This window comes from Euprymna scolopes, chromosome 30, assembly GCF_053919585.1.
Source record: "Euprymna scolopes isolate OS-2025 chromosome 30, ASM5391958v1, whole genome shotgun sequence".
Classification (NCBI taxonomy): domain Eukaryota; kingdom Metazoa; phylum Mollusca; class Cephalopoda; order Sepiida; family Sepiolidae; genus Euprymna; species Euprymna scolopes.
This window is the reverse complement of record NC_136511.1, coordinates 105,363-122,500: the sequence shown is the minus strand read 5'-3', so window position 1 is coordinate 122,500 and position 17,138 is coordinate 105,363. Positions and strand designations below refer to the sequence as shown.

Here is a 17,138-nt window from a genome sequence, read left to right as displayed (position 1 = left end):
ATGTCAAATCCTGGTGAAAAATGAACAAACGGTGCAGTTTTAGGCCTTAACATGTGAAAATTTCAGTTTTGCGCCATGCAAAAAAAAAGAAATGACCAAGTCTATCATTTGCCCCCCCCCTCATTTAGCCCCAAAAGACCCCAATGCCTTAACATATTTAAATTTGAGTTCAGTACCATGCAAAACTGCTAAATTGTCATACATAAAAAATTTTGGACAAATATGGTAAAATAGTCCCAAAAATGGAGTGTTTTTATTAGACCGAAAAGAGCCCCTGGGGCACACCCAAGGGTTATCGCGAAGTATAGACAAACAAAATTATATAGAAATCAGTTAGTTACAACTTTTCAGAAAGTTTTATAAAAATCCTAGGCATCAATTTTTTTTTTTAATAAACACAAATGTGTCAATTTCGGCTATTTTAAGCCGAAAGGCACCCCTAGGGAGGCAACCGGAGTTTTCCCAGAAAATCTGTTCTGTTACTCATTATGTTTAATGTTTGCGCAAAATTTTAAAAAATTCCAAGGTGTTGTTATTGAGAAAAGTACGGACAGACAAACGGATGAACGAACGGGGGACCAAAAGCCGTTACATCTGATGATTCATGTTGTTAGTTAAATATCAACTCAAAAATAAGTGGATGACCAAGTATAATCTTCAACAGATTCATTCAATAACTTAGAGAGCAGATTGGTAATGTAGAAGATGCTGGATGTGTGATGATTAAACATGATTGATGCAAGACACATTTTATTTCTCTCTCAAACTGTCAATGCTGATCTGTTACTCTTTTGCAAGGGCGATAACTCTCCCTTCTTTGGTCCAAGGGAAATAACTTATTTTTTTAAGGTGTGTACAACAATAGTATATATTGAAGAAAAAAAAAAGTTTGGAAGGAGTTCCTATTTACTTGCCTCTCCACGAGGGCAGAGTTTGACACAGGGTTGGTTTTTCATGTGGGAAAAATTCAGCTCCACAAAATGGGGCACTCTGGATAGGAACAAAACATAAAAATTGTCTCAGTCACGAAGGACCTCTCCATCACTGACCGAGGCCAGAAAAGGTAAAGTGTAGCCTCAGAACAGATACTACACATTTAAGTATGGTATATTTGCTTAAAAATGAAGGTGCTTGTTAAGATAGAGTCAACAGATCAATTTTTTTTAATATGCCATTTTAAGCAAAATATTACATTTTTAAGTGTCATGTCGAAAATAGTAATATATCCAAAATATAAATTCACAGATGCCAGATATTCACTCACTATCTCATACATTCCAACCCAGAGATCTTAGATTCTAATCATCCCTTTAAGTGCAATAGTTTGTATCTCTTTTGCACTTGGTTTACTGAGTAAATTTGTTACCGTAAATGTTTGCTGTCCTGTTTATTTATTTATTACTAAACGTTTCCTTGGCTAATCGTTCTCTTTTACGTTTTTTTTGTTATCTTTTTACGATTGCTTTTACTTCTACGGGTCTTTGTGTTCTTATCACCGTTCTTACTTATATACGTGTGTGTGTGTATTCTCTTACGTACCTTATCTGCAGTTCACTGTTATATTTGTGTGTGTGGGTGTTCTTATCCTCACACCATTTCTTGCCATGAAAGTCTTAGAGATGTGTACATGCAAATGTATAATGCGTACATACCTGCTTGCCTTGGCCAGTGGATGATATCTTCTTGGATGCTGGTTTGCCATTTCATTGGAGAGTGGTTACTGCAGACAGATTCATTAATGACAACAAGATGGACTGAAGCTTCAATCTTTTATTTCAAGGCAAGTCTATATCTCAAACCCTGGTTGTCAGGAGAAACCTGAAATTTCTGATCTGCTTCCTCTGCTGCCTAAACCACTTTCAGCCCATGAGGTCGTCAACCGGAAGCCTACAACCACAATTTCCATGTCACCCCTAATTTCCGGTGCATTCTCTCTAGGTTGAAACCTGTCAAACCTAAACTTTTGTGACCCTGCAAACTCGCTGATGGGAAATGAAAATATACTGACATAACTTTCTATTTCTAAAACTACCTATATAGCAATTAAGCTGGGATTCTCAATATTACACATTGGCCAGGTAGTTTTTTTCTGACATGTTGTGCAATAAAGAAAAATGATTTAATTTTAACATCAACCCTTTCCCATATTAGGAATGGATTTTTAAAATGAAATAGGCTAGAAGACAAAATATACTATAGTAAATATAATACAGAAAAAAAAAATGAACAAAATAAAAATGAACAAAAAAATAAACAAAAAATAAATAAAAAACAAAAAATAAACAATAACTAAACAATAAAATAAACAAAAAATAAACAAAAAAATAAATAAAAAATAAAAATAAATTAAAAAATTTTTTAACTTAAAAAAAAAATATAGCATAAAATAATTCAGATGTTAAGATACCTGTAACGTTTCAAAATGAAAAATCTATTTCAAACTCAAACAGATCAGTATTTCTTTGATTTTAAAATGGTAGACGTATGTGTGTGTGTGTGTAAATATTTAACTGATAAACACTTAAACTACTGGTCACGTAACACTGAAATTAACAGGAAATAGTAATCGTACATCAAACATGGTTTATAAGGAGTAAAATTTTTGTCTGGATGGATGAATAATGCATACTGAGTCAGCAAGTTGAAATGCAAAATGTTCATTTCAACTTCTCAACACAAAAAAAAAAAAAAAACATAGACCGAACCGGACTTTCTACCCTGATGATGCTATTTATAGCAAAATATTGGACTTACAGCAACAATAACAGTAAATAAAATGATTTTATCATTATTTTCGACACATCAAAGTCTTCAAATTTCTCATTTAAATTTTATTCAAAATAAATTTCTAATACTTTTGCACATGTTCATAGTTCAAATAGTAGGGAACATGGCTGGAGTGCTAAATGTTTTGGTTTCAATTCTAGCTGATGGCACCCAAGTCATTTTTTTTTTTTTTATCTTTTGAAATCGGTACTATATATTAGGTACAATATAATATTCAATAGAGAATTGGCTTTGTAATAATAAATACAAAATCTGCATGGATTAAAATATATTTAAGTGTATTTTACGACCGGTCAAGATAGCCCCCTCCCTGCTAGTTCTAAATAAAATAATTTAGATTCAAAAAAGAAAATAGATATACCAAAATTTCACGCCAACCTTAATTTTTTTTCCAGGAGTTCTGACGCGGAGACGAGCTCTTCAGGTTTTTTACAATCTGGCATGACGTATTGGTGATGGAATGGGTCCACCTCATCTTTCTTGAAAGACACTTGCATATTCACAATGTTCTCGCCATTCTGAATACCTTGCACAAAACGGTTACAATATGTGTTGCCATCACGCACAGCTTTCACGTGGTAATCAATACTGCCACGACGACCTGGAAACAAGAAAAAAGAATTAAGTATTGCATATAGCTCCCCTCCAATGTTTTCTACGTCATAATTATATAAAATAGATGTTTGTGGTCGAATGCAGTTTAATAAATCATAACAGCACAATTAAATTGTGCCTAATGTAACTGTTCCGCATGTAACTAAGGTACTTCATCCCCCCCCCCCCCCGATCTTTTGCAAGGAGTGTGTTTATCACTGGAATTAAAGGTTCACAAGAACAAAAACAAAATTTGAATTTGGAGAAAAACTCTTTAAGCTGTTGGCATTGACTTCTCTTCTGCTAGCAGTGGAGGAAGGAAAATTTTTAAATACTAAAGGATATTTTGCTATTATATAGCAGATGAAAACAAGAATAAGGAACCCCATCAACTGTGAAAAATAAAAGAACAGATTTTGATCGATCTGGTTTGACCTGGATCTTTGCACATGACCTCTAAACAAATATAAAATAACAGACGTATTCGATTGTTAGCGACCTAGTTTTATTTTTATGTACAGTGAGATTTTTTTATATTTACAAAACTTTAATAAAAATATTGAAACCAAATAATAGCTAAGCTTTTAATGTATAGAACAAAACATATTTAAACAGAAATATGTTTAAATAAATGAATGTTTTTTTTTGGGGGGGGGGGGGTTTAAAGATATCAATTCTGTACGCTTTTCATTTTAGGGAGTTTGTCCCCCCCCCCAAATGGAACACTGTAGAATAAAAGGTTTTTCCTTATTTAAAAAAAAATGCCAACCACTGAAAAGTTTAGTTTAAATAGCTTTATTAAAAAATTTTAGGTCAAAATGTACTAGAGTACCAACTTTATAAAACTTGATTTTTATAGTTTATCGACTTTGGTTTGAATGAATATCACATTTAAAATTGTTGCCAACAAGCAGTTTTCATTATCCAAGTTACTCCCTACTGTTTTCAATGGTTGAGATGTTTGTTTTTACACGCATGCAAAAATTGAATTTAATAATGATGAATACTATGAGAGGATTGGATATCTCCACATAGGATAGTATCACGAAGAACAAATATATACTACACTGCTCCCTTACCAAAGAGGAAGTAATGTCTGGAAGGATAGTATCATGAAGAATGAATAGATATACTTGACAACCTCCTCCCTCCGCCATCTTGTTAACCTAAAGTATTTGGGGGGTTTGGTTACCTGGAAAAAAAAAATATGTATTGCAGATAAGAGTTGCTTTCAATAAGTTTCCAGACTTTTGCGTATTTAAAATCGTCGTAGACTGTTAAAAATTCTGTATGTTATTGCTATACATCTTATGAGATGACTGAACAATTTTTATGATTTCAGGTTCAAATGAACAGCTACAGCAGGAATTGGAATACACCCTACTAAAGCCTGATTGTCACAGCCGGTGAATTTCAAAACTGCAATCTGAACATGAGGACACTTTAGAAGAATGATATGCAATAAAATTCTATTTTAAACTTGGATAAATGCCACAGGAATGTATGGAACACTTCAGAGTGTTTTTGGACCATCTTACATGAATCGAGCATCAGTTTCTGGGTAGTATAAGAAATTCAAGGAAGGCAGGGAGTCTGTAAGGGATGATGAGGTGGTGTCGGAGGAGTAAGAAAGTCAGAACACTAAAGTCTAAAGTTGATTAACCAAATAAAGAATTTCAGGGATAAGGACTGTCATGTGTCTATAGAGATAATAAATGTACAGTTTGATGTCAGTGTGGGAACTGTATACACAATTATTTGCTAGGAACTGAACATGCAGAAGATTTGCATGAAGTGTGCTCCATCCCTGTCAAAGACAATTTGAGCAAGATCGCCATCAACACTGTTCCTCCCCCTCCCTATAGTCGAGATCTTGCTCCCTGTGACTTTTTGTTATTCCCTAAGCTCAAGGTAAACCTTAGAGGCTGTTGTTATGAGACAATTTAGGAGATGAAAGAGGCGCAAACAAGATGACTACCATGGGGCCTTCGAGAAGTTGTTGCAACGGTACAACAAGCGCATTGCAGCCGGAGGAGATTACTTCGAAAGGAAGACTAGAGATTCATGTGTGTACTACTAATAAGTGCCCATATGAAAAACGTCTGGAAACTTATTTAAGGCACCTCATACGAATACCTTTTCTAAACTATATCTGTAAAATGTTTTTGACTACTAATGGGGTTATGAGTGAATTCGCCAATCATTTTTATAACCACTGGCTGTGCTAATGAACCAATGAAAACCTTTCAAAGTTACTATAAAAATTATTGAATTTTGGATTCAATCAGTTCGCTGCTAACTACGTCACAGACTGTATTTGATTCTTGGCCGCCATCTTGGTTACTGCCAATTACACTAAGGATCTGATCTGAACTATGCCACCATCTTTGTTCAACAAAATGTCTCAACACTTAACAATATCCGTGTCCGAATCTTTCTTAGTGATTTTTCTGGGTTGCAACAATATTAAGATCTAACAATTAAACCATATTCCTTTTTTCTTTAAAAGAAAAAAAATATTCCTCAAGGTTGAGTATTGATATACTCTGCAAAGGATATTGAAGGTCTTCCAAGGTACAAAAATTTATTGCTGCTATTGGTTTTAAATTTGCATTGAATAAGTAATGCCTACAAAGGAAAGGACAAATTATTCTTAATTTATATATATATATATATATATATATATATATATATATATAATTTAAAGGAGATTAGAACAATAGTCTAAAGAGCTGAGTGTATTTCAATGTAACAGTGAAATTACTAGTTTAATTAAAATACAGGAAAGAGAAAGTGCTCGTTGTAATTTAGATATATAATAAGCTCGATAGGTAAATATCCTAGAGCTAATTCAATATTAAGTAATGTGATTGATAATTTAAAATTTAAAAATCAAATTATAATTAAATTAAAAATCCGTTTCATAAGAAGGAACAACAACAAAATCAATTATTTGTACGATCGTTTCGGAAAACAATGCTTTTTATTGTGGTAGACATCAAGTTACATGCAATAATTACATATAGTTTTTTAATAAGCAAGGTCTCCTCGTCAGTACTTAAAGCAAACTTATAATTTAAATTCAAATCTATATTTTACTCTATTTCTTTTCTATCTCTAACCCATATTAATTTTCTTATAAATTTTAAATCCAGACTTTTTATTTCAATTTTTTTCAGATACATCTGCCTTACTTTTAATGCTAGGTTTATTTATGGTGTCTTTTAAATTTAATAAAAACCCTTCAAAATTTGCTGACGAGGAGACCTTGCTTATTAAAAAACTATATGTAATTATTGTACGTAACTTGATGTCTACCACAATAAAAAGCATTGTTTTCCGAAACGATCGTACAGATAATTGATTTTGTTGTTCCTTCTTATGAAACGGATTTTTAATTTAATTATAATTTATTTTTAAATTTTAAATTATCAATCACATTACTTGATATATATATATATATATATATATTTAAATGTACAGAAGGTCAGAAAAACATTGGTACCATCGGTTTCAAGCCTAACATAAGGGTGACCAGTTAATGGTAAATCATAAATAATGTTAGGCTCTCATCAGCCAAGAAATAGCAACAATCAATCCGTCAAAAGGAATTGAAGTGTGATTTTGACGGATTGATTGTTGCTATTTCTTCTGATGAGTTAAGGGCATAATAGATTCACTGATTGATATAATAATTAAGTGATTGATTTTGCGCTACAAAACAGATACTGTTAATTGTATAACTCAACTGAATTAAAGGAATACATTATAAGATGGTCAACATCATGAATTTTGGAATATAAGTTTTTGTCATTTATTCTCTATATTGCTCTGTAATTACATTGAGCTTCTTAAATAAGGATTGGTATATATGATAAGAAAATATATTTCTCCAGAAATATATATATATATATATATATATATATTAAATTGTAATTCAATGAATCTCAAAAAACTCTCATTGAAAGGAAATTTAAACAAGCACTTGCCCGATTCGGATATGTACACGGCTATGCAGATTACCCAGGATATAACTTGGAAACTATTACCAAACGGATGTAAAGAACGTATAATATGGATTTTACCAAACAAGTTGGATCAACAAAAACATTCATATCCTTTTTCTACAAATCCTCCTGATACAGGACTTCTGATAAATGCATTATTTTCACTTTGACTTTCCATGTCTCACTGACTTTAGCAAATAGGGTGCATACCTTTATAACTATTTGCTAATATTTTCACTCCTCTGATGAGATGGTAGACATCGAAACCCTATAGGTTAAGGAGATAAACTTTCTAAAACATTCTTTGTCTTGCTTAGAATAATAAAAATTCTTTGATAGGAAACTCAACCACTTCATTTCATTTCAATGAGAGTTTTTTGAAATTCATTGAATTACAATTTAATTTATTTGCTCTATCTTGCATATCGAGCAATTCTTGTTTAGATGGGATAACTTATAGAATATTACTGCCAGTAATATTTTGTAAACCAACAATCTCACGTTTACATAACCACTGATTGTTAAATAAAAACTATTCCGAAGTATATATATATATATATATATATATGACTTAGGTGGCATCAGCTAGAATCAAAACCAAAAAATACAACTCTCCACCCTCATTCCTTAGCCTCTGAGCCACACCCATATGCATATAAAAATAAATTCACCTATCATCCCTTTTTTAAACAAATGGAATCGCTCGATTATGGAAGGCAAGTTTCAAGCAAACAAGCAAGCATGCTCAGACGATCCACAGTTTTATAATTATATAGATTTCATTTTATATATAAGATGAATGTATTACAACCTACCTGCATTCAAAAAATAATTATGAAGACTGTGTATCAATTGACCCTGGGGAACACTGCAAACTGCTGCACTTAAAGCCTGCCCCATCAAGCAACCACCAAATGCAACCTGCCGGTTTGGGTGCACGTACAAGGGACTACCTCTGAAAAATGAGAAAAAATTACATCAATAAGATATTGATATTATCTATATATTATTATGTTTGTCGCTTCAACCATTATCATCATATTTGTAAACATACTTTCAAATAAAAAATGGAATATTCCGAATCGCACCAATTGTTATTATACCTAATTCTCTTATGAAAATGGAACATTGCCAGTCAGTGTCTGGTGGGTACAGATCACAATACTCATAAGTTATTTATCGCCAGCCAGTGTATGGTGGGTAAAGATCAGAATACTAATAAGTTATTTACTGCCAGCTAGTGTCTGATGGGTGCAGATCACAATACAAAGTTACTTATTGCAAGGCAGTCTAGTCTCTACTGAAAAATTAAACGCATTTTGTCTGTGTGTCTTTGTTCACTATGGACTCTGAAATGGCTGGACTGATTTTTGGTAAATTTCACATAAATCTACTTTATGTGGCCCAGAGTATTCTTAGATAAGTTTGTATCAGAATCAATGGAAGCTGACATTGGTCATGACCGCTGGTGACTGCCAGTTGTAAAAGCAACCAGTGTTCCCCAGTAAACGCCAGCACCCGCCCCAAGAAGCATGAATCGGCAGTAACCATCAGTAGTTGGTTGGTTGGTTGTTTTTGTTTTACGGCATATCAACCCTTTTCAGGTTATTTAATGCTGAATCCAAAGATTTTGAAGAAAATTTTTTTAATAGAATATATTTGTTGTTTTCAAGTCAGTTTCTATTTAACCCATAGTTGGAACCCTAACAGGTACTACCACTCTTGGTCAGAGTGGACCTGGGAGAAATGGCAATTAAAGGGTGGCTCCACACTCCCTAAAACCCACAAGCTGAGGCCTTACCATTGGATATAGTTTAAGGTCATATCCAGGACCCCCATTGAGGGACTTTTACCCTCTGCAGGGGGGCAGTCGGTGTATTTTAATGCCCCACCGACAGGGCCAAGTAACCATCAGTAGTTAACAATGACAGCCAGTGGCTTCTGCAAGTTGCCACTGCCAGACAATGCCCAACAGTGGAAGCCAGATGATTTCACTAGTGGTCCCTATTAGCAACCATAGTTTAATTTGTTTTCTGGGGGTTGGGGTCCATTAGACAACCTCTTCTGGCTGTGTGTCATATTTCCATTAGGCAACGACAGCACACGGGTCCTGCTAGTATATATTAGTGATAGAGAAGGAAATTTATTCAAGAGCATGTTATTTATGTATATATTACAAAAGATCAGAACATCGGTACTGTCGGTTTCAAATCCAAACAGAGTGAACCTATAGTTGTTCCAATATTGTTTTAAACTACTGCAACACACACACACATATATATATATATATTAGAGAACTTGAATGCCTACTATCTAAGATCTCTGTATAGGAGTTTGTCAGGAAACACTACCGTGAGGATACTTTCTCTTGAAGTAAACCCAGACTAAATATTCAAAAATCACACTTTGTATTCGCAGCACAAATAAAATCTCCTTGCTATGGCCAACCTACACTCGCTTTTATGAGGAATCGTGCACCTCCTCCAAGTGATGCAATCTCAAGTAACAGTACAAACCTAGATACTCCACCAGACTAGATGAATTTGTGTCTTGGAATTCAATAAGATCAAGAGACCACAAGAAATGCATATATATATATATATATCTCGTCAAGAATGAGAGTTCAATAGAAACGTTTTAATTTGAATAAAATAAAATATGCATCAAGTGCGCTTGAAATGAAATCACAACACGTAATATTAGGAAAATAAACATATTTATTTTCCTAATATTACGTGTTGTGATTTGGCTATAAAAATATAATTTTTTTATTTATAGTTATGTCTCGGAAGTAGAGTGAAAAGCACATCTTATTTTTCTTTTATTAATATTATTTTTTCCTTGTACACATTTTTGTGAATTATTCCATGGATTTCTGCCTTTGGATTATTTTTTTTTTTGTTTTTTTAACTTCAATTTTTTGGGGTTTGTATTACTCTACACAGATTCGAAAAAGTTGTCAAAAGAAACAAATAAAGATTATCAAAAGCAATATAAGTTACTTTTCTACCTATCTGGATAGGTTTTTAGTGTTTTTATTTAATGTAGCATGTTTTTTGTTTTTTTTTTAATTTTTAAGTATTATGAATTTCACTAACATGCTGGAGAAATGTTTCATAATTTTCCATCCCATTGTCAATTTTCATATCGTACACCTCCCGATACATTGCTTCGTCAACATGAGACTATTTCATATCTCCAGAAGACACTTCCGGGTTTAGAAAAAAAAAAAAAAAAAAAATGGGTGATCGATTTACCAGAACGTTGTAACTAAAAAGTGAGCACCCTTTCAAATGTCGAAATGATTTTTTTTTTTTCAATTTTTTTCCCCTAATCTGGTTAATTAGTGCCCAATCAATAATAATCCAGTGAAAAAATTTCAAAAAACCTATCAGTATAGAAATTACGCATGGGGGTGACGGCCATCTTAAATTAAAAATATATATATACTAAAAAAAAATTACAAAAAAAAATAGAACGGGTGCAGCTGAGATAAGTAGGTCCAGCAGACGAGCCTCGTTCTGAAAAATATAAACAGTTAGGTCACGTGAAATGTGACACCGGTGCTTCTACCATTATTGACCGTTTGATTGCAATTATTTTTCGAAGTGACTATTCGCAGCCGGCTGCGGCTATTCTAAAATGCTATTCGCAGCCGGCCGGCGGCGAAACCGGAAGTTGTCGAGAGAAACGCGCTTAGACATTTTGTAAACATTGTTTTTAAAAAATAAAAAATAATACTTCTATTATGTTTTAAACGACTGTAATAGTTTATTTTGGAAGTATATTTCATAAGGAAAATAAACAACCCACTTTAAAAACAGAAATTACGAGTTTTATATATTTTATTCGCAGTTTTTTGTTGGGGGTGTCAAAAATTCCTCCTAAAATTCTGATACACCTAGCGGGCGGGCAACGAAGCCTGTAAAATGGCGACAGGTAGAGGGGTTAATACCATCTAAACGGTAAATTTGCTGTGGGGTTGATTATCAGATTCGTTGTCAGCGACCCGAAAACCTGTGTAAGAAGGCAGGACTAAAGTGATCGGTGTTATGAAAGAATGGTAATATCGCGGTTCAAAAATATCAGTAAATACGCTAATTTTATTAAAAATAAACTTTGCCAAAAAACGCAAATTATTTACTAAAAACAAAAATATTTCGCAACTGAGCAAGTGATAAGCCACGCCCATGCCGTTCTCTGCATGAGTACCCCAAATTCTCCGCTGTGTTAGTAATGAAAAACTAAAACAAATAATTAAAATGAAAAGACATGTTAAATTCTCCGCTCAAAATAAAAAATGGGAGAGAGAAAAATTAAATTCGCCACTGTGTTGGTAATTAAAAATTAAAACAACTTATTTTTTACTTGTAAACTGATTTATTAATTGTAGAAAACAAAAATAAACGGGAGAAAAAAGCAGCTCAAAATGAAAGAAATTGTTAAATTCTATTACAAAAGAAAACAAATTATTTTTACAATTCTAGCCAAGAATTTACTTAAGATTTGTCTGACGTCACTTCCGGTCAGCTGATGCGACCGGCTGCGAATAGCATTTTAGAATAGCCGCAGCCGGCTGCGAATATCAACGGCCTTATTTTTTTTTATTGTTTTCACTTGTTCGTTATGTTTTATAGTAATAAATGTTCGAAATTTCTTTGAATTTATTTTTATTTAAACTTAACTTGCTTTTATTTCACCATTTCCTTTTGAGTAATAAATGCTTTGCTTAATGCTTCTCTACATTAAAAACCGATCTTGTATCTAACTCTGCCCTCGTGGGGAGGCAAATAAATAGGAAGTAATATGGCGGCTGAAAAACGTTTTTCGGCCACCATAAAAGCATTACAATACATTTAAACCCTGAAGAATTTCCGCCATGCGCCATTGTTGTTCTATAGGGACTGCCAAACGATTGTGAAGATTGGACCGCATGTTTCCGTGACGTCAGATTTGTGTGTACTATACGAACTATGGAAAAGCAGGAGCGACTTAATGATTTTTTAAAACCTTTGTTTATCTTCTTCAAACTGCAATTAATAATTAATCTTTGTTATAATTTTGTTATGTTTTAAGATTTACACGGTTTAATGATTAATAATATTATAAACATTTGTATATTAAATATGAAATACGGTTTTACTGAATGTTCTTTTGGTTACATACGGGCTTCCATATTTTATTCGGTAAAAAGAGACAAACAAAATATGGGGGGGCATAATAATGCTTAATATTTGTGCAATAATATTTTCAAATTGGTTTTAATCTGGCGATAAAATAGCTGACAAGAGTCATGTTTATATGAAAACTTAATATTTAAAAAAATTTTAACACAATTAATCTATGTTGTAACGGAACATTTTGAAATAATGGAATTTTAATCTTTTAAAAATTAATGTTTACGAAGTTTCTTTTTCTTGGCAATTCAACTGGTTATAGTATACATTAATTCGAAAAAACGTTATTTAAAAAAAAAACATAATATTAAGTTTATATCAATTTTTTAATTGCAACTTCATGGTAAATTTTTGTTCAATTTGTGTAGTTCATTTTTTTTTTTAAATTAATATTTTTTACTTATTTGAACTCTTATGTTTCATAATAAATAGAAATTTCGATAGATTAATATATTTTGTTCGAATTTCGAAAAAAATAAATAGGGAGGAGGGCACGCACTAAAAAAATATTTCCCCTCGTATATTTTACGAAAACTGCATTTTATATGTAATTTCATTCTAAAATAGGTAAGTATCGAAAATTTCAGGAAAATCTGACAATTAGTTGATTTTTGCTAGATTTATTAAATACGGGTATGTTTTCACGTTTGGAATGTCTAGTACATGGAAACGTTATTTTAAAGCGCCAATTACGTAAACATGATTTTCGTTTCGCAATTTCATTATTTTCGTTCGATGAAAAAATATTTTTTTAAATCATTACTGGTTTATTTTGCCCTTCTTTTAAATGGTACAAAAGTTATACTGATAATATAAATTTATAATAAAGTTACATCGTGTTACATATGGGGGGGGTAATTCTGTGGTGACTTTTGGCGGTCCCTATTGTTAGAAGTTAATAACTAGCCACTACTTGTGTTTTAAACTTTTTTAAAAAGCGCTTTACTACTAAAGCTTTTTTGGGTTTGTATTACTGTACACAGATTCGAAAAAGTTGTCAAAAAACAAATATATAACAAATAAATGTTATCAAAGGCAAGATAAGTTACTTTTCTACCTAACTGGATATATTTTTCGTGTTTTTATTCAATTTAACATGTTTATTCAGCTCGAAAAGCATACAGTGTTTACCGATGTATTGGAAAATTCAAAATGGCGCCCGACACTCTCTTTAACACGGTAAGTTCAGGAAAAGATGTTATAAATAATAAACTAGACAAAATACTATTAGAAATTCGCTTAATATATGTTATCGTGACATAAGTTGACATATATTCGGTGTTTTTAATAGTATTTTGTCTAGTTTATTATTTATAACACCTTTCCCAAACTTACCATCTTAAAGAGAGTGTCGGGCGCCATTTTGAATTTTCCAATACATCGGTAAACACTGCAATGCATGTAACATGTTTATTCAGCTCTAAAAACATGCAGTGTCACTGCATGTTTTTAGAGCTGAATAAACATGTTACATTGAATAAAAACAACAAAAATGTATCCAGTTTGGTAGAAAAGTAACTTATCTTGCCTTTGATAATATTTATTTGTTATATATTTGTTTTTTGACAACTTTTTCGAATCTATGTGTACAGTAATACAAACCCCTTTTTTTCGTTTTGGAAGGGAGGTTTCAGGCGCCCCCCCTATTATCCCAAAGAACTAGCTATGTAAATACTTTGCAATATTTTTCAATAATTAAAAAAAAATTCTTTACAATCAATTTTTTTATTCAAAATTAAATTATTTTCTAAAATATTCTTTATATGTTTATTTCGTTTTTAAGTAAAATTAAGAAATTAATTTTAAAACATTGTTTATATCCATCTTCATTCAAAACGGTTACTTTTCGGTAGCTTCACCGGTTGTTGACCTAAATTTTTCGAATGTCAGTCAGAACGAGGCTCGTCTGCTGGACTTATCTCAGCTTCACCATAAAAACAAAACAATAGAAAAAAAAAAAAAAAATGTTGCGATGCAGAAAAATGTGACAACAAAAAAAAAAAAAAAAAAAAAAGTTTCCCGTTTTCAAGAACTCGACATCAATTTTGTATGGTAACATTTCGGTTGTTGTCGTAACACGTCACCGGAATTTACCGAGACAATATGAGCAGCCATGGGAGCTGATCTTAAGTACACCAAAATAAAATAAAAGACTAGAATTATTTAGAAAAAAAAAAAAACATTTAAAACAAAATTTTAAAAGTGACGATGTGTTTTTTTTTTTTATTATTATTTTATTCATTTTTCTTGAAAATCTCTATCGGGTTAAGTAGACCCCCACCCGCCCGTCCAACGCCAGGTGCGTCGCACAGCACAGCTGGTTTGGTTAATAAATAAATAAATAAACAAACAAAGAGGTGATTACATATACATACATTTTTTATTATTTATTTTTCTTTTTAATATGAAAATAAAATTACGAAATAAATAAAACTCACCTAAAAACATTCGGTTGCTCATTCTCCTGCAAAGGCGTCATTTGCAGCAAAAACTTGATATAATCGCCGGCTTTCACGCCTTGTTGCTCCATGAATTCACGGGGTGTACGATACCCGAGTTTATTACCTTGTTTAGGGGGTCGACTATTAACCCCTCTTTCTCCTTTTGAACCCGTCAGAGAGGCAGATCGGCCGACGCTGAAGTTGCGGCCCCCAAAACCGTTCAGAAGTCCAGAACCGGTTTTTGAGCAAGTGCGCGTTAATAGCCAAGCCGTGATGTTCCTTCTCCCAAGCTGGTTCGCATAACAGTCACTGCTGATATTAGAAATCGATAGATTTGTAATGGAACTATGTTGCCTACTAGTGCAGCTTGAATTGAAATAAGGCCTGTCTGCAGTCGGGAAGTAATACTGCTTTCCAAATAATTTAGCTGGTCTTGTTATTGTGTAAGGTTTTGGTGGATTGAACACATTTGTGCCACAGCAACGAAGACCAACGTGCACGTGCACTGGAGTGGTTAGTCTTTTCATGGGAAGTAATAAGTTATTTCTATACGTCGACAGTCGCCCGACACAAGTAGGTAATAAGCTGTTCATGTTTTAATAACCCAAACCAATTTTCTGTTTTAATATATAAAGATAGACGTAGATGTTTTTATTTGTTTTTGTTAGCGATACTCTTTGAACGAATTCAATTATTTATACGAAAGTGCATTTTTACCTAAATGCGAGTTGGGAATAATGATTCAGCCACTCTGAGGAGTCGTAGACGACGAAACACGTGTCAGTGGATAATTATTTTTTTTTTAAATAATATAGATATAGGTAGATATGCTTGTGTGTGTGTGTGTGTGTGTGTGTGTGTGTGTGTTGCTTCAGTTATATCTCTTTGAAATTAGATTTATAGATGCAGACTTGATTATCATTTTTTTAACCGATGTTTGTAGATTTAAAAAAAAAAATAAAGATTTATACAGACTTGTTAGCGTTGGTTACTAGTTTAACTTATTTCAATAAAACGACCGACACAGAATTAATATTCTGTGTTTTGTTTCACCTTAAGATTGAATCACGACCTCATTTGTCGTTACGAAGGTCGTGACTTATAATTTTTTTTTTTTTTTTTTTTTAAATCACTCCCGTCAATTTATCTATTAAGATATTTAAAATTAAAATTAAAATTAAAAAGAAGTCCATATAACGTGACGAACAAATTATTAAATAAAAACGATGATGGGATGAGGGGGCGTTTCCACCCAGACTTAGGGTAAGTGGTAGAATAAAGTTTTTTTTTTCAGCGTAACACGGATATAAGAGACTTCTTTTTCCCCCGTCTTATATCGTGGCCTTCGTTTCTTTTAAGACGGTTTTGCTTATAGTCGGCTTTTTTTTTTTTCTTTTTTACAAGGTGGTCACCACTTATCAAGGTCCGGAAACCACTCGGAGATAAGGGTTATTGCGTGTACAGTACGTTAGTGTTGAGATTTAATAAAGTGTCTTAAGGGGGCGGTTCATCAGGAATTTGTTTACGTTGGACTTGAAGACATCCAGGTTGTAGTCAGGAGGGAAATAGACAGACGGGTTACATTATTATTATTATTATTATTATTATTACTGCGATAAATGTTAATCATAAATCAGGATATTTATAAAATTAAAATTTCAAAAACACCCGATCAGAGTCGGGAGTGATTTTATGAAAAATAAAATATTTAAATTGCTTTTTTTGTGTTTTTTGTTTTTCCTGTGAAAAATATACAATAATTTGAATGGTGCTAATGCGCTTACTGATCCGCGCTATTTTTAAATCGTATTTCCAAGTTTAATTAAAGTTTTATATGTTTGTTTGTTTTTTTTATTCAAGGTTAAAGTACATAATAGGTACAAAACACCCTCCCCATGTTAAGAATGGCTTTTTAAATAACGTTATTATTTCAGCACGGATCAATAGGTGCATGAAGTACCGTTTGAATTAACAAACAATATAATATCTAACTCGTTAAATAAAAATCAACGTTAAAACAGTCCATTAAAACAGTCCATTAAAAAATTTTAACAAATAAAGCTAAAATGCAAAAGTTCAATGAATTAGTTTTTCTAAAAGAAAAAATAATGTGGTACTTGTTTACATCGGTG

The 17,138-nt window shown here is 32.5% G+C and overlaps 2 protein-coding genes across 3 annotated transcripts in view; one reads left to right on the top strand and one right to left on the bottom strand.

Moving 5' to 3' along the window:
- Window positions 1-15,997, bottom strand: part of LOC145254632 (acyl-coenzyme A thioesterase 8-like) — a 25,697-nt gene extending 9,700 nt beyond the window's left edge. Inside the window, exons 1-3 of the mRNA XM_080113243.1 lie at window positions 15,004-15,997; window positions 8,204-8,343; window positions 3,166-3,388 (exon numbers count right to left, since the gene is read on the bottom strand). Coding sequence (XP_079969369.1) covers window positions 3,166-3,388; window positions 8,204-8,343; window positions 15,004-15,599 — 959 coding nt within the window. The 5' untranslated portion in view covers window positions 15,600-15,997. The remainder of the gene's footprint in view (window positions 1-3,165; window positions 3,389-8,203; window positions 8,344-15,003) is intronic.
- Window positions 15,448-17,138, top strand: part of LOC145254633 (uncharacterized) — a 33,383-nt gene continuing 31,692 nt past the window's right edge. The window contains exon 1 of one of the 2 annotated variants that reach the window (XM_080113246.1): window positions 15,448-15,579. The gene's annotated coding sequence lies outside the window, so the exon portion shown is untranslated. Of the gene's footprint in view, window positions 15,584-17,138 lie in introns of both variants that reach the window. The other variant, XM_080113245.1, reaches the window with a different exon arrangement.